Here is a 26535-nt window from a genome sequence, read left to right on the forward strand (position 1 = left end):
CCTAGCTTTTTGACTACTACTGACTACCTTTGTGATCTTGCTGGGGGATGCTGAGATACAACGCTGACCAATAGATGTTGGACACAATTCCAGTTTGTGGAAACTGATGACCTGATTCTAAAACTTATGTGGGAATTCAAAGGAATTATAACAGCCAAAATAATTTTGGAAAAGAAGAACCAAGCTGAGGAACTCATCACCTGATTTCCAGAATTACTACAAAGCTAAAGTAGTCAAGACTGTCATGTTGGTGTAAAGATAATACCTACAAATCAATGAAACAGAATAGAGAACTAGGACACTGATTTTCAGCAACAATGCCAATATAATTCCACATGAAAAAGCCTCTTTACCACAAATTGTGCTATAACAACGAAAAACGGAAAAATCCACAAACCCCCAAACCCCTAACTAAAACTATAAAATTCAACGGAAAATGAATCATAGACAATATAAAAGCTAAAACTATAATGTTTCTAAAAAGGATCATAGAAAAAAAAACCCTTCTTGATGGTGGAGTATGTAAAGATTTCTAAAGGCACAAAAACCAGTTACCATAAAAGAAAAACTGAGACATTAGACTTTACACACATTAAAACTTTCTGATCTTCAAAAAGTATCATTAAGAAGTTGAAAATATTTGAGAAGGACTTGTGTCCAAAATATATAAACAACTCTTAGACATACTTCACAAAAGACATAAAAAACTACACAGGAAAATGGCAAACATTATTAGTTGTCAGAGAAGTGCTAGTTAAAACAATAAAACAGTATTCACCCACTAGAATGACTAAAATTAAAAAGACAGAAAATGCTAAGTATTGATAAGGATGAGGAACAACTTGAACTCTCATACATTCCTGATAGAAATATGAAGTTGTATAGTCAATTGGGAAAATAGTTTTGCAATTAAACATACCCTTACTATACTGCCCAGAAATTATATTCCTAGGTAATAACCCAAGAGAAATGAAACATACGCCTGCATATGAATGTTCTGTACATGAATGGGGCAGCATTATTCATAGTAGGCTACAACTAGAAATGACCTAAATGTTTATCAGTAGGTGGGTGGATAAACAAATATGGTACATTCATGTAATATACTGGTACTCGGCAATAAAAAAGCAAATCTGTTGATACATGCATGAACCTCAAAAACATTAAACTACGTAAAATAAGTCAGACCTAAAAGAGCACACACTGTAGGATTCCGTTTATATGAAATTCTAGAATAAAACTAATCTGTAGTGATAAAAATCATACCAGTGGTTGCCTGGGGTAGAGGACAGAAATACAGAAACGGACTATGAGTGAGGCAGGCACAAGAGAACTTTCTAGAGTCTCACTGAACTACATACTTAAAATGTGTTCAAGTACTAAATATTGATTCTATACAGAACATTCTTTGACTAACATCCAGGAAAATTACAATGCAACCATAAAAAATTAATCTCAAGAGCGCATGTTTGGAATTGAAGCAAAACCTTTGAAAAAATCAATGAACTAAAGAGTGAATCCAAGAACTTAAAAAATAGAGAAACAGTAAATTCAAAGAAAATAAGGGAAGAAAATAAATAATAAAATCTGAAATAAACAGAAGAAAAAAACCACAGTGCAGGGTCAAATAAAAGATTATTTGAAAAAATAATGTATCTTCAAATCATTATTCTTTTACAGATTTTAAAGGAGGGAGAAAGAGATGGAGAGAAACATCAATGTGTGGCTGCCTGTCTTGCACCCCCTACTGGGAACCTGGCCCACAACCCAGGCATGTGCTCTGACAGGAATTGAACCAGCGACCCTTTGGTTCACAGGCTGGCACTCAATCTACTGAGCCACACCAGCCGGGGCTTATAAAATTATTTTCTAAAAAGGCACATAAAACATTAGAAATAAAAAAGGTGTGATTTATACATACTACAAACATGAAAAAATAATAGAAATAATTATATGACAAAATGTGAATTGGTAACATGAAAGAATTCCCTAGAATACAATTTATCAAACCCTACCTAAGAAAATTAGGGAACTAGAATATACCTATCAATGTTAAGTAACTGATAACAGTTGTTTAATTGCTATAGGCATATAATTGTCAGGCACAGAAATTTTTTCAAAATAAAATTTTTTCTCAAGAACAGGAAACAGAAAAATCTTATTTTATAAGGCTAGCCTAACCTTGATAGGGAAACCAGAAAAGAACAGCTGACCCAGCAATTCCACTTCTGGGTTTTTATCCAAAGAAAATGAAACCACTATTTGGAAATCATATATGTACCCCTATATTCACTGTAGCATTATTTACAGTAGTTAAGATATGGAAGCAACCTAGGTGCCCAATGATAGATGAATGGATAAGAGGTGATATATATACGCACAATGGAACAGTACACAGCAATAAAAAAATGAAATCTTATTTGTGACAAAATGAATGACCTAGGCAAGGGTGTCCGACCTTTTGGCGTCTCTCTAGGCCAGACTGGAAGAAGAAAGAGTTGTCTTGGGCCACACACTACATAGGCAAACATAAACAAACACTGATAAGCAAAAAAAAGGTGTTAAGTAAATTTACAATTTTGTGCTGGCCTGCATTCATAATCATCCGGGGCTGCTACAGGCTGCAGGGTGGACAACCAAGTCCTAGAGTGTATTATGCTAAGTGAAGTCAGGTAGAAAAGAGACATACTCTATGGTTTCACTTATATTAGGAATCTTAAAATAAAACAAACAAAACAAGTACAGTCACATAGAAACAGAGACCAAAGGAATAGTTACCAGAAGAGAGGGGATGAAAAGGGGAAGGACAGATAAGTAACTAGAATTAGTGGGGTAATCATATTGTGAAGTATAAAAATGCTGAATCACTATATTGTACACCTGAAACTAATATAGCCAATACAAGATTGTATGCTTAAATTAAAAAATTAATTTATAAAGTATAAGCCCTGGCTAGATGGCTCAGTTGGTTGGGGATTGTCTCATACTCCCAAAAGTTGCAGGCCTGATTTCTGGTCAGGACCCATACATACCTGGGTTTCAGATTCAATCCCTGGTAAGGATGTAAATGGGAGCAACTGATTGGTATTTCCCTTACACTGATGTTTCTTTCTCTCTTTCCTACACCTCTCCTCTCTCTCTAAAATCAGTGAATATGTCCTTTGTGTAAGGATTAAAAATATGAAGTATAAAAAAAATTTTTAAGCAACGTCACCAACAAAAATAGATACTGTAACATAAAAAGTACTTCCTTTAAAGTTAGAAAGACAGTAATCTCTAGTAATACCTTCTAATTAATTCTAGGTTTTTAGTAGTCAATTCCTTGACTGAAATTTCCCTTCTCATTTACTGATCAACTAGTTTGTCTTTCATGTGTTTCCTCAAGAAACACTTATATAAAAAAGACCTGAAGCACTGAATGTTCAAAACGACCCATCAATAGTTATTATACCCAAAGGCCAGCTTAGCAGGACCAAAAAAAAAAAAAAAAAAACCCTTGGCTCATTTTTCCTTGAGTATCTTGCATGTGGTTCATCAGTTTTCTGGTATTGTGTTCTGCCACCAACTTGCTTTTCTTTCCCTTACAATATGGTCTTTTGCCAGTTCAAAATTTTTTACCGTGATGTCCCAGTGCTGGGCCAGCTTTCCTTTGGAATATGACGTACCCTTTCATTAGGTAGATTCAAATATATGTGTGTGTGTATTTTATTGCAGGGTTTTGATTTTCTTCTTCAGGTACTCCAGTTTAGCATATTTTTGAACTGTTTTGGCTGTCTCCCATATCATTATCTAATTGTTTGCTTCTGAAAAATAGGTTTTTATTTCTCATGTCTTCTTTTTTTTTGTTTTTAAAAGTATGGCAAAATATACATAGGATTTCATTTCTACCTTTATGTCTTTCATATGTATCTCATCATTTATTCTTTGCTTCTGAAAGTGTTTAATCTTTTTCTTTCCTTTCTTTTCTGTTCTGCCAGTTCCCGTTTTACATCTTCCTGCTGTCCGGCTGCCTCTTTCTTGAATTCTTATATTTCTGCTTTGTGGTCTTTCTTCATAAGTTCTATGCTTCATTAATTTATTTTAACATACATAATTAACATAGTATGCAATTCACCTATTTAAAGTGTACAATTCGGTGGCTTTTAGTATATTCAGTGTTATGCAACCATTACCATTGTCATTTTTAGAACACTTTCATCTCCTGCCCCAAACTCCCACATCATTTAGCTATCCTCCTTGCCTCATTACTCCCTAACCCTGAGCCTGTGTCACTACTAGTTTACTTTGTCTCTAAAGGCTTGCTTATACTAGACCACTACATATAAATGGAATCACACAATATGTGGTCTTTGTGACCAGCTTCTTTCTCTTAGCATGTTTTCAAGGTTCATTCATATTGTAGCATGTACTTCATTCCCTTTTATGGCCAAATAACAAAATATGGATAAACCATATTTTACTTATCTAATCATCAACTGATGGACATTTGGGTTGTTTCTACTTTGGGACTATTATGAATAATGCTGCTAGGAATATTTGTGTACAAGTTTTTAGGTGGGCATATTTTCATTTTTCTTAGGTATATATGAGGTCTTTCCAGGAAAGGTCCAGCCATTGTTAATATAGTGAGACTAGTTTGCACAACATCGATGTAACCTGGCAGCCAAGGAGAGGACTGGAATGCACAAGTGGACAATGACGAATTCAGTGTACTAGTTGGTGGGGTGGTAGATACCACTGAGTATGTGTACTGTGTGGATGTTGCACTCAAAATAACTGAGTGAATAACGCAATAAATCTGCATTAAATTTTGCATTAAGCTTGAACATGGCTCTGTGGAAACTATTCAGATGATACAGATGGCCACAGCTATGGGCAACTGGTGACTGGTAGCTTCATCATAATGCGCCTGCTCATGCATCATGCCTCGGGCAGACTGTTTTGGTGAAACATCAAATAACCCAGGTGAATCAGCCCCCCTACAGCCCAGATTTGGTGCCCTGTGACTTCTGGCTTTTCCCAAAACTAAAATCACCTTTGAAAGGGAAGAGATCTCAGACTGCTGGTGAGATCAGGAAAATACAATGGGGTGTTGATGGTGATTGGGAGAACTGTGTGAGGGCTCAAAGTGCCTATTTTGAAGGGGACTGAGGCATCATTGTCCTTGGTGCGATGTTTCTTATATCTTCTTTAATAAATGTCTCTATTTTACATATTACATGGCTGGATACCTTCTAGACAGACCTTACATACAAATTTTTGTTGCTATACAGTATTCTTTCACTTATGCATTATTATTTTTGCCATACGAAATCTTAAGAACAAAATTATGATGTTCCCAAATAAAAGAAAGCTGTTCAACACAGAAAAATGTTCTGCCATAAATTGACTCAGGGAAAGAAAAGCATCTGTGCATTTCTCTGCATGCAAGCACATGTGTGTGTCTTAAAGAATATACACAATATAAACAATAGTCATCTTGCCCTGGCCGGGTGCTCAGTTGATTGATGCACCATCCCATACACTATAAGTTCGTGGGTTTGATTTCCAGTCAGGGCACCTATCTATGTTGCACGTTTGATTCCCAATTGTGGTGCATATGGAAGGCAACTAATTGATGTCTGTCTGTCTGTCTCTCTCAAATCAGGAAGTATGCCCCTGGGTAAGAATTACAAAAATAAATACATAAATAATAATCATCTTCTGCACACTTATCAATATCTGATATATTATTTGATTATCCTCCCACCAGATTAACAACTTCATAAATACAAGGAATCTGTCCTTTTTCATGCTGTATCTCCAGTGCCCAGAGTAGTGTCTAGTACACAGTAAAATTTCAATGAACATTTATGTAATGAATGAATGAATTCATTTTCCTGATCATTTCTCTACTTAAAATCCTGAAGTGGCTTCTTTTTGCCCTCAGATGCAATGCACACTCCTGCCTCAGCCATGTAAAATCTAGCCCCTGCTAACAAAGTTACTAGTAAGTTCCAGCCAGTCTACTCTTTCCAATTCAAGCTCTTTCATCTCTTCAGGCCTTTGTACTGGTTATTTCTGACTGGAATGTGTTTTCTCCCATTTTGCCCATGGCTTAACTCCTCTTCCTTTAGTATAATCTAGAAGTTATCCTTCAGATAAACCTCTGATCACCTAAAGTCGGTGTTTTCTTAAAAGCACTCATTATAACTACAATTACTTTATCAGTTTACTTTTTGGAGGGTCTATCTTCCCCATTAGAATGTAAAGTCCATAGAGGTAAATACTTTGTCTTATTCATCAAAGTCCCCCAGTGTCCAGCAGAGCGCCTAGCACCACAGCAGGTGAGTATAAGTGATTTTGCTAACATTTTTACAGCTTTATGTTATTATCATCTGAAATGTCACATAAGCATAAAATATAACCTGGGGGAAGTAAAGTTATTTTAATTTTGGAAAACAAGATCTCCCATAGTCCTAAGTAACAGCAAGTTAGTTTACTAAATGAAGACAAAGTAGAGATAACGAATGGAAATAGTACTTCCCATAAGCCAAGATAGTAATTAAGAGACCCATAAAACAAAGTGTCCCCATTAAAAAACAGAAAATACTATAAAATGAGAAATCTATGATTTTCATTAACATTTGAAAATGTTTGCCACATACAAGTTTTAGAGTTTTCTAATGTCAAGATAATCATGTACATAAAGAGTAAAACCCAAGATACTCCTTGCTGTTATGTCAAGTGCAAAGCTCATTTAGAATCAGTTCTAAATTTCAAAAGGTTATCTAAAATACTGTTAAGTCCACACACAGAAACACTGGAAGAAGTGATGCCATCTCTCTAGCAGCTCTGTAAGGGTTTCCCCACTACCATCCTCACAGAATCCAATGAGTTAGGAGCAAAGATACTCGGTAAATCTTTTAAGTACCATACAACCGTGTGTGGGGTGTGTCATCACCGGTCTCATCTCCGTGGCCCCACCAAAGTTACTCCCTAAAGCTCCCTACACACAGTTGGACACCTAATCTGTCCCTTCTACCGGTCTCCTCTGCACCCTGTGCTCTGGTGGGCAACTCACAGGCAATTTAGGTGCCCTAGGCATCAGAGGGGAGCCAGAGTTGGGGGTGGGGGCCCAGTGGCCCTCCTTACCTCATGGTGTGTGGGGGAGGGGGCTGTGCCAATGGCCCGACGGCCCCCTCCCGCCAGCGAAGGCCGGTGGGGCCAGCACCGCACAGGCACGCTGAGGCACGCGGAGGCACGCGGAGGCGTGCGGCGGCGCCTTTTAAAACACAACGATGGCTGCGGGCCGCGAGCGAGCAGGTGCAGGGGGGTTTCGTGGAAGCTGCAACGTGGTCTGAAGGCAGGAAAAACAAGCTGAGTGACTTTGGTCCTCTGTTTCTTACGTCCTCTAATACCCAAAAGTGGACTTTTAAAAAAATCATATTTTTTATGGGTGGGGGGGGGGTAGAAAGAGAAGGGGAAAAAACGTCTACAGGTTGCCATAACCTAGGCATGTGCTCTAACCAGGAATCTAACCAGCGACCTTCTGAATGGAGAGAGGAAGTACAACCAACTGAGCCACACCAGTTAGAGGAAGGTGGAAGGTTTTATTTTACAACAATTGCTCCAAGCTTCAATTTCTTGGAGGGACTGGTCTGCAGGTAACTACTAACAAGGGTCAGACTGTAAATCCCAGTCCTACTTGGAAATCCATGTCTTTTCACTTCAGGTGACCCCAAATTATTCTAATTGCCCCTATTAAGCTTTCCCATTATCTTCTAGTAAACTCGCCAGAGTCATGGACTTTGTTGTAATTTACAAAAACAGAAGGCTTACTGAATATCACTTTGGATATTCCATAGATTCCCCAAGAGATGCTGGTGACACCAGCACAAGGGGTCATGATGGGGGTGCTAATCCCTCCCACTAAGCAAAGCAGTCCCAATAAAACTCACTAAAAATAAAACTGAATGGGGAATGGAGGGAATGAAGTTATTTGTCGTGACCTAAGGACATATTTACTTTTGACTCAAGTTTTAACCAAATAACCTAAGACATTCACAATCATTTCCTGAACTGCACTTGAATTTGCAAGAGGAAATCTAATCAGGAGAGTGTGAAGAATCATTACCGCTACTGTGTTATACATACAGAAAACAGTAAAGTCTGAATTCACAAAGCAAATTACTAAAATACATACAGAACCATATAAAGTATGTGCTATTTAAAAGTAAATTCACTTTTGGTATTTACTATATCCAATGGGACAAAAACTACCTTTTTCAATTAGCAATAATTGAGCCTCAGATAAACCTCATTGGCTACAATACTGCCACTGCGCAAAACTTAAAAAATTACCGTTTTAAAAAAATATATATTTTGGGGGGATTATATTCATTGTGCAAAAATTAGTTACACATCAGTAATATGATGTTTTCATTTAACTATGACCTTCTTACTCTTACATTTAATATTCCATTTTGGAAGACTGTTTTAACCTTCTCAAAATACAATACAACTGCAAAAAGTATTTTTGCATATCAAACAGAGATGCTTATAATCTTGTTTCTGTCAAATTTAGTTTTCTGCAATGCTGTATAAAAAGTCAACAGTTCCTTCGGAGATCACACATTCTGTATTCAAAATTATGTACCTTTTAGGAGAATCACTTTAAAGTTTATAAGGTAACATTTTTAGACATCTTTATAAAGTAACTGATTTCTGTTCTGGATCCTCATCAAACTTGGTTTATTAATTTGTGCTTTAACATTAAACTATCAGTCTGCAATGAAATAGCTGAATTAATGTATTTATTACAAAGATATTAAGTAGTTTTGTCCCTGTTACAAAAAAATCCTAAGAACAAATTTCTCTCACAATTATATTTTAAGACATGCTTTGGATTCTTTTAATTATTACATATGACAAAAGAGCAAGTGACATCTAATCCATGGCGTAATGAAGTTTTGTTTTGTTTTCCCAATTGCAAATCCCCTAGACCTGTCCTATCCCAAATGCCCTGGGCAAAGAACAGGCCCATTCACTTAAGAAGGCTCACAGAGAAGTAGGGGATAACTGCAAAGCAGCTGCTTAGACTGGTCAAGTCAGGCTTCATGAGTTGGGGTTTTGAAAATTCTTTCTCCTAATGGGGGAGCAGGTGTACCCAAAAGTACTAAACAGGGTCTATTTTACCATGTCAGAGAGGGCAGTGAGTCTTCACACAGAATATCAGCCAGGGATTTTGTTCTCCAATTAAATGTCATTAAAGTATTAAGGGAAAATAGAAAGTATGCCCCAGATACATTTCTAACAATAAAAATAGTAATTTTAAGAAGAGAAGCCCAATTTAAAAACAAAAACAACCTGATGACCACTTGATATAATCAACAGAAGCAAAGGTTGGTTCTTTTGAGATACATTAGTCTTTTAGCAAATATAATGAAGAAAAACTAAAAAATTAAATATTGGAAACAAAAAGGATATAACTACAAATATAGGGAAAATATTCCTAAAGTTATAAATTATCATATACAATTTATACCAGTAAATATGAAAACTATAAAGATATAATTTATCAACACTGGTCTAAATCTAAGAAACATTTAGATAAACCAATTGTGATGGAAAAACAGAAAGAGTAATCATAGTCCTACCTCTTCTACCAAAAAAGACAAATCCTAGAGTTTTATTATCAAGTTTCACTTTTCACTTATCAGATCATCAAAAATCCACAAGATTGTAATTCATTCTGTTGGGGAGGCTATAGAAAATGAAGTGAAAAGGCAAGCAAAATACCAGCAGAAACATGTACTATAGCAAAGATCTATTTATACATTAAGACAGATAGATCAATAGAATATAAAAATGGAATTATGAATAGCCAATGAGCATACTTCAAAACACCTTCAATTTACAGAGTTAAGAAGCCAAATAATCCCAAGGAAGATAAATAAGGTATGTATTTCTGTGAGACATCAGAAAGACAAGGACAAAAAGAAAAAAGTAGCCAGAGAAAAAGATATTGAGAGACTGACAGGTGACTTTTCAATAGCAATAATGAAAACTGAAAGAAGGGAATGAGGCCTTCAATGTACTAGAAGAAAATGAGTGCCTAACTAAACTGCTATATTCAACAGAACTATCTCCCATAAATGACAATGAAACAGAAATTTTCAGGTAAACCGAGAGAGCTCATCACAAAAATTGGGAGTTCATCATCAAAAGCCCTTCAATAAAAGCCATTCCAAGGATGTACTTAAAGTAGAAGGAAAATGACCCTAGATGGATGATCTAAAATATAAAAGAAGAAATGACTAATACAGAAAACAATTTTAAAAAATGTGGGAAATTTACACAAGCAATGACTGTAAAACACAATAATTCTAAACAGGTCTCCCTCTCATGGGTAAGATATGTTTTTTTTAATTTAAGTATACGATAGTAACACTTGAATCATGAAGGGGTTGAATGAAATTAAACTTCTAAGGTTCTTATACTGTGTAAGAGAAAAGTAAAAATACAGGTTATTTTTAGATTTTGAAAAAATCAAAGATGCATGACTTTTCTAAAATTATCATAAAAAGAAAAAAGTACAGAACATCCAAACTAGTATATGAGAAAAATGGAATAACAAAAAGATTATTAAATCAATATTTAAAAAATAATCAGAAAGAGGAAAGAAATATATAGAATAGTCAGGACAAAGAGAAAGCACAAAATAAGATCAATTGTAGTTAATGTAAATAGGTTATCTGTCCCAGCTAAAACTGTTTTAAAATTGCATCAAAAAATTCCAACAGGTGCTCTTTAAGAGACATATCTAAAACATACAAGTGTGTATGATTCTACAGCTATATGGTTATAGAGATAACCATAAAGCCAAAAAATTCACTGTAAAGATAATTCTAACTCATAAGCTACAGGCAAAATGAATGAACAGAAAAGGGGGAGGAGAAACAGGAACAAAATATTCAATATCAGAAATAAGGGAGACATGCTTCAGGCAATAACAATAGTAAGAAGGCACTTTTAATGACTGTGGTAAGAAATATTAAAAATTTAGACAATATGGACAGTCATAGAAAAATCTTAGTAAAACTGACAAATTTTTTTTAAATCTGAGTAATCCTGTAACCATTATATTTTATATCAACTAGCCAAAAATCTGCCACTAGCGAAACTTCAGACTCAAGTGTATTCAATGGTAAATTCTACCACAAATGGTTATCCATGAGAAAATAAAGTTAAATTATATTCATATTCCAAACTATACATAAATATTACAAGTATACAGACATAAAATGAAATTAAAATCAAGAACGTTTGCTTATTGCAACAAACAAACATACAAAAAATACCACAAAAAAAGAAAAGGTATGTGCAACCAACTTCTAATCACACAGCTGAGATCAAATCTTCTTCATACACTTCATCCAAAACAATACACTGCAAAACTGAATGCAGAAGCAGATAAGAGACTGTAGTCACTACAGATGTTTGCAAAAAAGTAAAATAAAGCCACCTTTGTCACTAATTTTTTTCATTTTGGAGAATAGTTATTTTTCATTAAAAACTGTTATTACATTAAGGTGTAATAGGTTTATTATTATTTTTAGAGGTATCAATATGTATAGTATTTATAGTATTCATAGGTATCAATAAATATGTATTATCTTTACTGGTATACATAATATACCAATAGATGCCGTATATATTTTAAATTGGCCATTTTCAATGCCTATGATATAGTCCACATAAACAAAAGTTCTTTGGGGTCCTCAATAATTTTTGAAAGTGTAAAGTAGTCCTGAGACTGAAAAGTTTCTGAATTGCTGAAACACAGGCACATGCTTCAACAGGGATGAATCTCAGGAACATGTTTAATACAACTAATTCGCAGAATATACCATAGGGTTCTATTTAAATAAATAAAAAAAACAGGTGAAAGTACACAATATGATAAAACTGTAAAGAAAAATAAGGAGGTAATTAACACAAAATTCAAAATGAACATGGTGATGCAGCAGGGAGTACTTTGCTTCTGGGGAGAGGCACAACTAAAGGTTTCTAAAGTACCATATTTTGTTGCATATAATGTGCACCCATGGCTTTGTGTGCATTATACACGGGATTATTATTCACATGATACATAATCATTATGCCCATGTACAATATGCCTCCTTATTTTTCCCTCAAAAATTTGGGTAAAAAAAGTGAGCATTACATATGGCACAATATGGTATTTGCAATGTTCTACGAAGAGTACACATATACTTTTTTACAGTACACATAAATAGCACATTTACAACAGATATTGTAATAGAAGAAACAAAGAGACATACCTATTCTCCTAGAAGGAAAAACTCAAAAGACTGTCTCTTCTCAAATTAATCTATAAATTCAAAAGAATCACAAATAATATCCCAACAAGATTTTCTATAGAACTTGAAAAGTTGATTCTAAATTTCATCTGGAAGAAAAATGCAAAAGAAAAGCCGAAAGCTTTTTTCAAAAGAAAGTACCAAAAATATACTATAAAGCTATAATAATTAAAACAGTATGGCAATAAATTAAATGGTTAAAAGAAGAGTTCAGAACCACCTCCCCCACCCAAATAAACAAGCAAAGGATATGACGTGGACAAAAATGTTTAACTTTCTGGTTACCCAAGTAAGATAAAAATTAAAATGAGGTATTTTTAATTATTAGAAAATTAGTAACATATCAAAGAAATAATGTTATCATCCATTGCTAGCTAGCAGGGAGATTTAAAATAAAACATTTTTTGAGAGAGTAAATATAAAGGGTACAATCATTTGAGAGCAAGTTAATAGTATTATTGTTCAGCATTCTCTAAGAAATCATTTCTACAGAAATACTATCACGAGCATATGAAGCACGGTTTATTATTAATATCAGTAAAAATTATAATCACTGTAGCATCATTAGTTATAGGGGAAACCTTGAAAATAAAAATCCATTCATGGAGAAATGAAAGCTCATTCAATAAATAGATGCCTTATCTATTTAATTATTCTAGACAGATATACTACAGTTATTTACCAAATTACTGTGTCTCAGGCACATTTTTAGGTACTGGGAATTTTAATTCACTTAAGCCACTGTGTTTGGATTATAGGAGATGCTCATGATACAGCTGTTTTTAAAGACAACTAGTAACACTTGGCAAATGTTCTGAAAACACAAAATTTCAAACATTCTTCTTTGTCATTCCTACAATATTTGTGTAAAAACAGTGACTTTTTATTTTTCTCTAGTTTGAGTGAATTATTTACTTATGTACTGAACATATTGTATAATGCTATCTAGTTCTAAAAGGTGGTTTTTCAACACGGGAATATTCTTACACCAACATGGAATATCTGCTTTATTATAAACCTTCTGAGTAGTCTTACTACCAATCTCAGATCCAATAATATTACATATCATATATACACCCTTTTCCTTTTAATGGTTTTTCAGAGGAATGTTTTGGGCTCTTAGAGCGCTAATATTACTACAGTAACACCATAAACTTGTACAGCACTTAAGTTTAGAATATATTTTTACGAGCTCTAATTTTACCTTACAGGGAGAATAAAGAAGGTCTATATAAATTTTTGGATTTCAAATAGACAAATAGTGGTTAAATAAAACTTGAAGATTTTCAAAGCATCTTCCTCAAATTTTGAGGTTAATTTGCAAGTTCTCCCACAAAATGCGGCTTGGTGCCACACTCAAAAACAGATGGGTTGCGGGCACCAACCTAGCATGACATTCCTTTTGCGCTACTTCAGTTGTTCACTAAATAACCTTCCCTATGGAGGGAGGGAGGGAGGGAAGGAAGGGAGGAAGGAAGGGAGGAAGGAAGGGAGGGAGAAGGGAGGGAGAAGGGAGGGAGAAGGGAGGGAGAAGGGAGGGAGAAGGGAGGGAGGGAGAGAGGGAGGGTTGGTTCGGTACTGACATTCTCTACAGAAAGAAACTTGTGGTTCAGGATTCTTGGAGAATCTTTATAAAACTAAACAGCTAGTCCAAATCAAATGAGCAAAACTTTAAGTTATTTCTCATAATGTCCATAAAGATGGAGCTGTCCTCTGACAAGCAACTCAAAGGAAATAACTTAAACCTTCTAGACTTCCTGCCTTAAAAGGGGGGAAGATAAATTTTGAAGCCCCATACCAACCTGTAAAATGCTGACTTCCTAGCAACAAATTAAGACGTAACTGAGAACGGCCATAGGTGGTAAAAAGTGGAGAAATGAAAAAAGCAGCAAAGCCAAAACGATTCTGACAACCACCGTCCCCTTCCACCCAACTCACCCCGGAGCAGGACAAACAGGCAAGAACGCGTTAGTCACTCATCATTCATAAAAAGCATGCAAATTACAACCTGAAAAGTTTTAACTATAATAGCGAAGCTACAAACGCCCTAACAGCTACACCATGCACCTCCGTTTTGGAGGACAGGGTCTCCGATTCCTTCCAGCTGTCTACAAAGGTCCCTAAACTGAGGTCCCCACACAGGGGAAGTTTTTACCTGTTCTTTGGGCTGCCGACACCCCCGAGAATCTGGGATTATTTTTCAACTTCTTCCCCATGCTTTTATATGTTGTCCGCTCCTCCACACACGCGCTTCCTTCCTCCCGACCCCTCACGGCCAAATGTGACAAGAGATATTTTTCAGACCTTGTTAATAAGTCGTTTTTGCCTCCTTCACGGCAAGGGAGCCCTAGAGTTGTCTTTTTTCGGGACCCTCTCCACCCGGATTTTTAATGGGTGGCCTTGGTTCCCGATTAGTACAGGCTCGTCAGAGATGCTCAGGATCCACCACGTCGCAGCCCGTCCTTCCTCTCCGCCCCTATGCCAAAGGCTTGGGAAAGGAGGTCTCGGCCTTGAATGGCGGGCATAAGGCGCAGCCGAGAGGAACGCCTCCCGGCGTCCAGGCTCGGAACCCTCAAGACCCGCCGCGCTAGTCAGCCAAGCACAGTGCTTCCCTCAGAAGACAGAAAGGAACAGAACCCAAGACGCCTCGCGGCCTGAAAGAACACGTCCACTCGCAGTGACGGAGCTGGCAACCGGAAGTAAAACACACTAACCTCAGGAAGAGGGGGGGAAAAGAAAGTGAAAATTGAACTGGGGCGTACCCAGCAAAAGGTAGAAGCCAATCACTGAGGAGAGACCAACGCGCAAGCGCAGGCTGCAGCTGGCGTCCCAGCAGCGCTCGCTTTCCCCTTCTGCGCAGGCGCGATTCCGCAGCGCGCTCTGGGATTGGATAACTGAACTGGCGCGCGCAGCGTTACTGAGAGTCGTCGCGTGAGCCCGGCATTTCGTTGGATGCCGCAGAAGCCCACTCGAATCTGCCTGGATGCCACTCTGATGTGCTTACCCTGGCTTTCGGGGCTCCCTTTCCCTAGGTGTGGAGTGTTTGCCTCTGGCTTCGTGGCCCGCTGAAGTTGTCCCAGTGACCTTTGTTCGTTCTGTTCTGGTCAAAAGCGACATTTGTGAAACCTCATTCTTGTTTTAATTTAATAAATGATAAATCCAAGTAACACTTGTTTCCATTCTACTTCCGTAGTAAAATACCTCTAGAAGTTGATAATCTATGCAGAGGGCTGAAGGGACCGCAAATAGCATCAATTCTACCAATGAAAGGTATTAAATACTGTAAACACCATGAACTGGGTCCTGTGTCACATGGTGGGTATAGAAAGATTTATTTATTAAATACTGGATTGGCCAAATATCTGTTTAGTTTTTCCTCTAAAGCACATTTTTCATTTTTACAAGTAACTTTATTTATTTGGTTATGTCAGCTGTCTCTTGCTATTGGCTTCTAGTGGATAGAGGCCAGGGGTGCTCCTAAAGGTCTTCCAATTCATGAGACAGCCCCACAGCAAACATTTATCCAGACTGTCAATAGTACCAACAAACTTAACCACTTTTGACACTTCAATCATTTATAGCACCTTCTTCATACACTGCACAGATCTTTTTTTGGTTTCAGTTGCATTTTAACCTTTCTTAAAATAAAAACATAATATACTGAAAATGTTACTTATTTTCTTACATCTTCAATATTAAAATGGCTGCACAAGAATTCACTAAGTTTGATTTAAGTTTTTTTAATGCACACTGATATGACAGCTGTCATAATACAATCTAACAAAATTATTTTGAATGAAGTTAAAGACAAGCACTACTAGAGCCATCATCTGGGGAAAAAAAACTAATTGAACTTTTTGGCTAACCCAATAGCATCTTTTCCTGTTCACTGTGGCCAGATGCTGAATTAGGCGCTACAATTACAGCAGTGTACGAGTTAGACAAGGACACTTCACATAATTAAACTTATTCTAGAGGTAGGTGACAAACAGGCATAAATTACACCATCACCACCACAATAAAAATAGAATTTTATTTAATAATGTTGCTATGAAAACAAGCTGGATATGCTGGAAGATGGTGTTGCAGGCCAGGGACAGAACAGGCAGAGACATACGATCTCAATGAGAAGGACATTTCAGGTTAAACGTCAATAATAAAAACAAACCACAGTAATCCTTGGAAGTTGTGCAGGAAGAGCTTTTCAAACAGAGGATAAAACAAATGCAAAGGCCCTAGAAATGAAATTAAATGTGCTCAAGAACTGAAGAAGGCTGGTTGTAGAAGCAGAGAATGAAATAGAACAGATATTTTGAAATACACAAAACCCAAATCTCTAATTTTGTACAAATCTCTAACTTATCACAAGGCAAATATTTATGAAAATACCAACCTGGTCAAGAAATAGAACATTGTCAAAAATCCAGAAGCTCCCTCTTGTGACACCTCCCAATCAATGCCTGCCTCCTTTCCCTATTACCAAAACTACTCACTACTCTAATTTCCATTGTAATCTCTTCTTTATTTTCTTAATAGGTTTTGTGGACCCCGAGAAAGAAGGTACCTACTGAAAAGGGCTGCTGGTATCTTAACTGGGCTCAAATTTGAGAAAAAGAAAAAAAAAAAGCCTAGGAGCTGTTTCTACACGGGTACCTCTCACATAAACTACACTTCAGGGAGAAGCTTTCGCTGAACTATCTTCCACTGGACTGAAATGCTTGCCTAGACTGTTTGTGCCATCTGAGTTAGCCCATAGGAAGGAGTTCCTGGAATGCTATCTCAACTAATACTGAGTCTTCCTCATCCAACTGGAGCTGGTGCAACTATATCTCCATCAGTTTCTTCACCCATCAGCCAAAATGACTGTATTCTGACCAATCAGGACAGTGCCTTTTGAACCAATCAAACTACAAAGATTTGGAGTCCTCATTTGCATAATGACAGATCAATCCGGGACCAGGGTGTCTATAAAAGTTAGGTCCTCTCTGGCTCAGGAAACGCACTCTCCCTTTTCAATGAAGACTTTCCTTGGTGGAGCTGAAACATGGAACATCTTTGTCCCAGCAGAGCAGAGCAGAACAGTGAGGAGCAGGGCAAACTATGGAGGAGCAGAACAGAGCTGTTTAGCTGGAGAGATGCCTGGCTCCAGGGCTGCCTTATAGCTGCACCGTACCACAATTGAGCTGTTTTGCATGGAATAAAGTTTCCTTCTTCGCTGCACCTCAAATTGGGGATTCCTGTTGGCATGGAATTGATGCCACTGACCATCCCAGGACTTCATCTTTAATTTGTTTGAAATTTATATAAATTCAGTGATTTTGTACCTGGTTTCTTTGGAGTAAATTGTGAGATTCATGATTTCATGTGTACTTATTCTTTCATTTTCATTGTCATACAGGTATCCCTCACTTTCAGAAAGTCTGCATGGCGCCACTTCATTTTTATGAAAGACTTATGTTAGTACTTGTTTTCACTACAAATAAAAACCATTGGTGTACTAATGTAGCAGAATTAAATAACATGATGTTTTGGAAAGCAGAAAATACTCTTTACTTTCACTATTTCAGCTTAAGAAATGCTTCATGAGGAACACTCTACTTTGAGATAATTGGGGAAATCTGTATATGTAGGTGTGGGTGTAGCATATTTTCTTTATCCATTGTACTGTTGATAGACATTTGGGTTGTTTCTAGTTTTTGGCAGCTAGAAATAATTCTGTTTGCATATTCTTATTCTTGTCTCTTGGTGTAACAGGGTGCAGCCAAGGGGGGAGGGGCAAAAGGATTTGGAATGGGATCCAGAACTCAAGGTGTCTAGGAAATATAGAAAGACATATAGGATGCCCTCACCCCTTTCCCCCTCCCCCCACAGGTGTGAGTTTGGGGAAGGGACAAATGGAGCAGGAACATGCAGAGCTGTTTTGTACAGCCACAGCCTTGCAGCTAATCTATGGCATGGCCATTTAACCTATCTATAATCTTTAATTGGTTTCATAGATATGTTAAATAGCTCTGGCCATTCTTTGAGCCAGGGGGACGGAAGTGACTTCTACCCAAGATGTAACTGGGAGGCAGGTCCCCCAGGTTACAGCGCCTGTGTGAGAGCTTGGACAGGATTGGCTCCATGTAATGGGGCCACACCAGCCCAGACTCATGATGGCAGCCCAGTATACTTGGAAGGATACAGAATGCTGGCAGGTGTAACTGATTGTAGGAGGAGTTGGAAATGGGGGTACAGAGGAAGATTGGTGCAGGAATTTAAGACCCAGACAGGGCAGCCATTGAGAGAGCCATGCGCAGCTTTGCAGAAAGAACCACGTGGCCTCTGGCAGAGTGGGAACCCCCTGCAGCCATGTGAGAGAGAATCACCATGCACCTTTAGCAGATAGCCACCACTCGGTTTTGGCAGAGTGGTGACCCTACCCTCTCCACAGCTCTGGTGGAGAGAAGAGTCATGCAGTTTCGGCCAGAGTGCAGACTCCTGCAGCTTTTGTAGAAGACCATGTGGCTTCAGGGTACTCCCTTTGGCCAAGTGGTCTGGGAAGCAGGAGAGACTTTGCCTGGAAAATGGGTACAAAGATCTCTTGCCAATAGACCATGAGAAGGTGCCACATGGCTTTGGATTAGTTAGAGATCCTGCCTGGATAATGATACAGCTGATGGTGCCAGCGGCCTGAAACACGGACATAAGCTTCTTTTCCTGAGTTACAATACCCGAATTAGGGCAGGGGAAGAAAGAAGCACTGTGTGCACCTGTGGGTATCTTAAAGGACTTTGATATTTTAATGGGGACATTGGGTTACTACTTTAAGTCTGTGTAGCTTTAAATAAACCTTTCCTTTCCTTCTCACAAATCTCTGGCATTGAAAGATGTCTTTCCTCTGGTGGTGGACATAACGAACCTGTGTGCGTGTTTGGCAATAGTTTTTGGCATCCCTGGGTGGTCCAAATATTGCCCCCATCCCTTGGGTCTCTGTTCTGTAACATTGGTGCACACATGCATCATTATTGTTACGTGTATACCATGCTGACATGATGGATATGATAATTTAGATTTTTATTTCAACAAATATTTATTCTCTTCCCCCTTCCACTATTGGCAAAGTTTCCTTCTCTACCCCTTTGTAGGAGACTGTTCTGCGTGGCGTGGGCCCAGCTCCCACTCGGAGATGCACAGGACCCATGCCCACAGATAGGTTCTCCCATGGGGGAATCAGGCCTGCAATGTGCCTAGGCTGCTTTGAGTCTTGCTTTTTGCTAAAACTCCCTCACCCTGAATTAAGACATCAAGTGCTTATTGTAACTTCCTAAAATCCATGCTAAACCTTCCTAGGACCAGTGTAACTAGTCCAACCACTTTTCCCTTTTCATTTGCTAATATTCTCCTTCTGTGATGTGATTAGTGGCATTGGCTCCTTTGTTTCCTGTAAAAGGTAACCACCTAATGTAACCTGTGCATAGTAAATGAGGACCATCATGTAATGTGAAGAGAAACCCAATAAAGGCTGGTCATGGCAAGGTCCATGGCTTTTGCTCCCTTTGAGAGAAAAAGCCATGCTGTCCCTTTTCCTCCACAAGACTCGGTAGTCCATGTGAATGCCTCATTTCATCCATAATGATGTGGACACTGTGGGCTGGTGTCTGCATCACTTTGATATTGTTCTCAGCCATGTGATTTTTTTTGCCTGTTAGAATATGAGCAGGCATGATATGAACAGGAGTCTTGGGGTGCTTGTATAGTTTGATTTGGCTCTTGAGCTCAGCTGGTGCACATGAGGAAACCATGTCTCATGTGGCCATTCCTCCTCCAGCCTGGGCCCTCAGGATAAACATATGTAGAACAAATAGGAATCCAACCGGCAGCCCAAACCTCTACTGATACAACTGTCATACCAGGGTGACTGTGGGTGCAATCAAAGCTGTGTTTCCCTGCGAAGAAACAACAGAAACTCAGTACTGTATCTATGGGAAAATAGATACCACTAGACCAAACAAGTTAGTCACTAAATAGGTATAAATAGAGTAACAAATAACTAACCAGTCCCTGTGGGGGGAGGGGAGACAGTACACAGATTTAGGGTGATTCACTATCTAAAATGTCCACTTTCCAACTAAAAATTATGAGGCATACAAGGAAATAGGAATCTATGACCCATACACTGAGAAGAAAGAATGCAACGGAAACTCCTATGAAGGACACACGGCAGGCCCAGAGACATATGAAAGGATGCTCAACATCACTAGTCATGAGAGACATGCAAACCAAAACCACAGTGAGAGACAACCTCACACTGATCAGAATGGCCATCACTATCAACAAACAACCAGTGCTGGCGAGGTTGTGGAGAAAAGGGAACCCTAGTGCACTATTGTTGGGAATGCAGACTGGTGCAACCACTGTGGAAAACAGTATGGAATTTCCTCAACAAACTAAAAAGAGAACTACCTTTTGACCCAGCAATTTCGCAGCTTAGAATCCTGAAACACCAATTCGAAAGGACCTATGCAGCCCAATGTTCATAGCAGTATTATTTACAACAACCAAATGCTGGAAACGGCCTATGTGCCCATCAGTAAATGAGTGGATCAAAAAACTGTGGTACATTTACACAGTGGAATTCTATGCACCATAAAGAAAGAAGGAACTCCTACCTTTCACAAAAGCATGGATGGAACTGGAAAATATTATGCTAGGTGAAATAAGCCAGGCAGTGAAAGACAAATATCATATGATCTTATCTGTAAGAGGAACATAATGAACAAAATAAACAAGCAAATAGAAACAGAGGCATGGAAACAAGGAACAGACTGACAGTGACCAGAAGGGAGGAAGTAGGGGATAAGAGTAGGAAAAAGGGGAAGGGACTAGTCAAAGAACACATATGAATGACCCATAGACATAGACAACAGGGTGTGGATTGTCTGTGGGGGCGTGTAGGAAAGCAAAGGGGAAAAATTGGGACAACTGTAATAGAACAACAATGTAATGTTTATTTAAAAAAAAAAAAGAAAAGAAACTCCTGTGAAAGTGCTTAATGTTGGATTTACCAGAGAAAAACGTCAAAGTAACCTTTATAAATATGTTCAACAAACTAAAGGAAAGTCTAAAGAAGTAAAGGAAGTTATGATTGACAATGTCACATCAGATGGAAAATATCAATAAACAAATTATTAAAAACATCCAGATTTCAAGATGGCTGCAGAGTAGGTGGAAGCTACATTCACCCACTTGGGGCCCCAAACCAGATTTACAGCTCAATTGTAGAGCAAGCAATCTGAATAACAACTGAGGGGGAGCTGAACTGAAATACGATCACCAAGGATTTACAGAAGAAGCCACACAGAGACTGGTAAGAAAGGCGGAGGTATGGAAAAGGTTGTTCCCTGCACCAGGGTCAGTGGTGACTCAGAAGTGAGAGGAATATTTCAGCTGCAAAACTTCCTCCCTCCCTAGGAGTATGGAGTTTCAATCCCATGCAGAGATCCCCAAACAAGAGCAACAAAGGCAGGAAGAGGAGCCTGCAAAGCATCTTGTGGTAAAAATCAGTGGTGGTTCAATTTGCCTGGGATACACAGACAACACCTTCCCAAGGATGAGCACTTCCATTGTTACGGTACCACTGTGGAAGTACACTGCCCTGTCTCTCACTGCTGTGAGGTCATGCTGTGGTACTCAGTTCCTACAGAGGGCTCTGCTGGCTGCACTCAGAGGAGCCTTTGGTTTCTGGGGAGGATTTTGCCAGAGACTCAGATAGTGACTAAACTGCATGGCTTTAAAAAGAGAGCCTGTCTCCCCCACCTCAAGTGCACAACTGGTGTCCTTCCCCCACCTCTTGAATCACTTGGTCAGCCCTGTTCTGCTCAATTCAGTGTTCCAGGGGGACCAGAGTGCCCAACAGAGCCAACACTTTTAGACTGTGTCTCCTGGGAAAGCTTTAAGTCCAGGAACAAGATAGTTTCTGAGATTTGTTGCTACATTGCAGGGCATGAGCAAATCCTATATCCTCTTTAAGCTCAACCCATGCTACCCCAGGAAGGGGAGGAAGTGCCAGTGCCCCCTCCCCCACATGCTTGTGGGCACTACCCCCATGGGCTTGCAGGAGATACACTTTGTATTCAAAGGTATAAATATATTGAAAGTAAATAGATGCAAAGATATATTATGCAGATAGCATTCATAAGAGAGTTAAAATAGCTCTGCTAATATAAGGCAAAATAGACTCTAAAACAAAAAATATTAGAGATAAAGAAGGAAATTTTATAATGATAAAAGGGCCAATTCATAAGAGTTTATAACAATTATAAACAAAAATAACAGAAGTCCAAAAAATGGGAAGCAAAAACTGCAGAAATAAAGGGAGAAATAAATAAACAATAGTCAATAGAGATTTTAATACTTTGCTTTTAATGATGGATAAAATAACTAAAGAGGACATCATAACTAAACCTAACAAACCTCTATAGAACATTCCACTTGACAACAGAATATACATTCTTCTCACGTGTACATAAAACATTCTATGGAGTAGACTACTATATACTAGGTTGTGGGGGCAACTTTGCCCGCAAAGTCCCCCCAGCCACCCCCTCACCCATCCCCCACGGATGAAAGTAAACACTATCAAGACATGATCTGCTTGGGGAGGAGAGGTGGTGGATCCCTCAGAGGGGAAGCGCCAAGAGCCCTCTGCTCAAGGGGCTTTTACTGGGTTCGTTTGCACAAGAATACGGGTAAGGATCAAACAATAGATAGCATTCGAGGAACTATGAGGGCTTATTCTCCGTCAGGGTCAGATAGCTAAAGAGCCATAAAACTTTGAGGAACAAACTTCTTGCTTCGACCCTTATCATTTAAATGAGAACATTCTAAACAAAGCAGGTTTCACAGGATTTTACACATTCTTTCTTAAGCCTGATCACCCCAGAGAACCCACCCTTTCCAGCAAGGGCCTCACCACCTTCCCCATCATAGGTTTTTAGGCTTAAGTGGATTAGAGCCAGGAAGCACTTCTCCCAGATGGAAATGGGGACTCGGGTAATGTCAGAATAGCTGTGGGGGGAGCGAGGGTCCATCACTCCCTCTTTGTTGCAGCCCCCCAAGTCAGTCCATGATGGCCTCCCAAGTGATCCTGTCTGGCTTAGGTTGGCCCCCTCTGAGGGGTCGTACCCATCATAGACTATAGACTAACTGACCAAGCATTGGGGGAAGGGGACAAGCTTTGTCTCCTTAGTGGCTTGCATTCCAGAGGTCACTCAATCAGCCTTAGTCATGGGGGGCAGTTACAACTCCTGAAACCAGGCAGAACAGTCCCCAACACTAGGTCATTAAGCAAACCTCAATAAATTCAGTGTGTTTCTCTGACTATAAGGGAATAAAATTAGCAATCAATAGTTAGAAAAAATTAACAACTTACGAATATGTGTAAACTAACACAATCCTAAGTATCTGATGGATTAAAAATAAATCAAAAGGAATTTAAAAACATACTTTTAATTGAGTAAAAATTAAGATACTAAATACCAAAACCTAGGGGGCATAGCTAAAGAAATGTTTGAAGGGAACTTTGTACCTGTAAACGCCTATATAAAGAAAAAAGAAAAACTTGCCCTGGCTGATTGGCTTAGTTGGTTGGAGCATTGTCCCATACACCAAAAAATTGTGGGTTCAATTCCTGGTCAGGGCACTTGCCTAGGTTGTGGTTTTGATCCCTGGTTGGGGTGTGTATGGAAGGCAATGAATTGATGTTTCTATCTTACATCAATGTTTCTCTCTCTCTCTCTCTCCCTTCCTTTCTCTCTGGAATCAATGAACATATTCTGGTATGAGGATGAAAACTTTTAGAAAGAAAAACTTTAGAAAGTTTTCAGAAACTTTTCTAGAAGGAAAAACTCAAATCAATAATCTAACCCCCACCTTAAGAAACTGATAAAAGATGGGCAAACTAAACCTAAAACAAGCAGTAACATAGAAATAATAAATATTAGCAAAGAAATTAAGGGAATAGAGTATAGAATAACAATAGAGGAAAATCAATGAGTTCAAATTCAGTTCTTTGAAAATATTGACAAAACTTTAGTTGAATTAGCACACACAAAAAAGAAAAGGGTCAAATAACTAGAATCAGATATGTAAGAACATCAGTATGAACTTTACAGAAATAAAAAGGGTTATAAAGAAGTAATAAATGTGTGCCAACAAATTAGATAAATTGGGTGAATACCTAGAAGTACCAAAAAGCTACTGAAAACTGACTCAAGAAGAAATAAAGAACCTGAATGGAACTCTAGCAAGTGAAGAGATTGAATTAGCAATTCAAAAAACACCAACAAAGAAAAGCTCAGACAGAAGGCTTCCCTGTTGAATCCTAGCAAACATTCAAAGAAGAATAACTATGAATTATTCACAAACCTTTCCAAAAAATAAAAGAAGGGCAAACATTTCTCAACTCATTTGTAAGGGCAGTGTTATCCTGATACAATAAAAAAAAGACAAAATTATGACAAGAAAGGAAAACTACAGACCTATATCTCTTATGAATAGTCACACAAAAATTCTCAACAAAATACTAGCAAACTAAATCCAGCAACATGTAAAAAGAATTTATACACCATGAACAAGTGGGTTTTATCCCAGAAATACCATGTGAATTTAGCATCAAAAATCAATTAACGTAATAAATCATATCAATAAAACACAAAACAGAAGTCACATGGTTATGTGGCTATTGCTACCCTCCTGGAACAGGTATTTACAAAGTCATTTCTTGCCTCTCTGGGTGGTCCCCACGATGGAATCAATTGCTTGGATAAAACATCCAAAGATCCTGACAAATGTCCTTTCTGGGGTATGTGATGGAAATGTTAGAATCTGGAACTTGATCAAATGAAACTATACCTGTACAATATAAGCACATAAAGGTTTTTTTATGAGGAAAATGTACTTATTTCTGTGGGAGTTCTTTTTTTTTTACTGTCGGTAATGACAAAACTGTGAAGCAGTGGAAAATGGATGGACCATACTTTGGAGAAGAGGAAGTACCATTGCACTGAATATTAGGAAAGACAGTGCACGCAGGAACTGGTCACAATGAAAAGAAGTTATTTTTGCTCCATGTGGGCAGCAAGGAGATATTTGGGATGGACAAAGAATCAGTTCTATATGTTTAATGACCTGGGGATTTGACAGTATAAGTTGTGTTAAATTTAACCGAATCAAAACATTTCTCTTGGGAAGTTGTGCTTCTGACAGGAATATAGTAAATACTATATAATATGAAGCGAGCTACTCCTCTGAAATGGAAATCTTTGATATGAGAACAAATACCATTTGCTGAAATCCTATGGAAGCTTTCATTTTATCGTACCAAACGAAGATTACAAGTTATGTACTTTTGATGTGGGCGCACTAGACACTCCTGTAATGGTGTATGTGGGTGACGTATCCGTGGTGTTTGATGTGGATTACTCTCCCTCTGGAAAAGAGTTTGATCCACTAGTTTTGATCGATCTATTCAAATCTTTCCTGTGGACAAAAGCAGAAGCAGGAAAGTATGTCACACAAAGAGATTGCAACATGTTATCTGTGTAAAACGGACTTCTGATAGTAAGTGCAATACATTATGTGTGGATCTGATTAAATGAAAATTCACCTGTGGAAAGCTAATGCTTCTGAAAAACTAGGTGTGCTTACATCCCGAGAACAGGCAGCCAAAGATTATAACCAGAAGTTGAAGGAGAAATTTGAACATCGTTGTCATACAAAATGTATCTCTCTTCACCAACATCTACCAAAATCTATATACAGCTAGATTCAAGAACTGCACATTATGAAAGAAGCTCGTTGACTGAAGGAAGTGAATGCCTCAAACATAGCAAGCTTACATCTGTGCTAATCATGTCAAAGAAAAAACACATGGTGCCAATTGTGAAATAATATTTGGTATTCCCACCAATACTGATGTTTTATTATTTGTAACATTTTGGTTTGCAAACTTTATGAATAAAAATACAGCTAATCCTTGAATAACATAGATTTGAACTGGCCAGATCCACTTAAAATGCAGCATTTTTCTTCAATAAATACACAGTTGGCTCTTTATATTTTTGAGTTGTACAGGCACAGATTCAACAAACCTTGGATCAAAACAGTATTTACTATCCAAGTTTGGGAA

At 38.1% G+C, this 26535-nt stretch overlaps 1 protein-coding gene and 2 pseudogenes across 9 annotated transcripts in view; 1 reads left to right on the forward strand and 2 right to left on the reverse strand.

Moving 5' to 3' along the window:
- TASOR2 (transcription activation suppressor family member 2) overlaps nucleotides 1-15052 on the reverse strand; it is a 74476-nt gene extending 59424 nt beyond the window's left edge. For 4 of the 9 annotated variants that reach the window (XM_053665846.1, XM_053665848.1, XM_037156647.2 and 1 more), the window contains exons 1-2: nucleotides 14521-15052; nucleotides 7135-7339 (exon numbers count right to left, since the gene is read on the reverse strand). In XM_053665846.1, the coding sequence (XP_053521821.1) occupies nucleotides 7135-7339; nucleotides 14521-14581 (266 nt within the window). In that variant the 5' untranslated portion in view covers nucleotides 14582-15052. Of the gene's footprint in view, nucleotides 1-7134; nucleotides 7340-12326; nucleotides 12455-14520 lie in introns of those variants that run through there. The other 5 variants (XM_053665849.1, XM_053665851.1, XM_037156675.2 and 2 more) reach the window with 5 other exon arrangements.
- On the reverse strand, nucleotides 8207-8332 carry LOC119057964 (uncharacterized; annotated as a pseudogene).
- Nucleotides 15053-21822: 6770 nt separating the features above from the next.
- Nucleotides 21823-26297, forward strand: LOC119057898 (DDB1- and CUL4-associated factor 13-like; annotated as a pseudogene).
- The last annotated feature ends 238 nt before the right edge of the window (nucleotides 26298-26535 follow it).

This window comes from Artibeus jamaicensis, unplaced genomic scaffold, assembly GCF_021234435.1.
Source record: "Artibeus jamaicensis isolate MK-2021 breed Jamaican fruit bat unplaced genomic scaffold, CSHL_Jam_final contig_426, whole genome shotgun sequence".
Taxonomy (NCBI): Eukaryota; Metazoa; Chordata; class Mammalia; order Chiroptera; family Phyllostomidae; genus Artibeus; species Artibeus jamaicensis.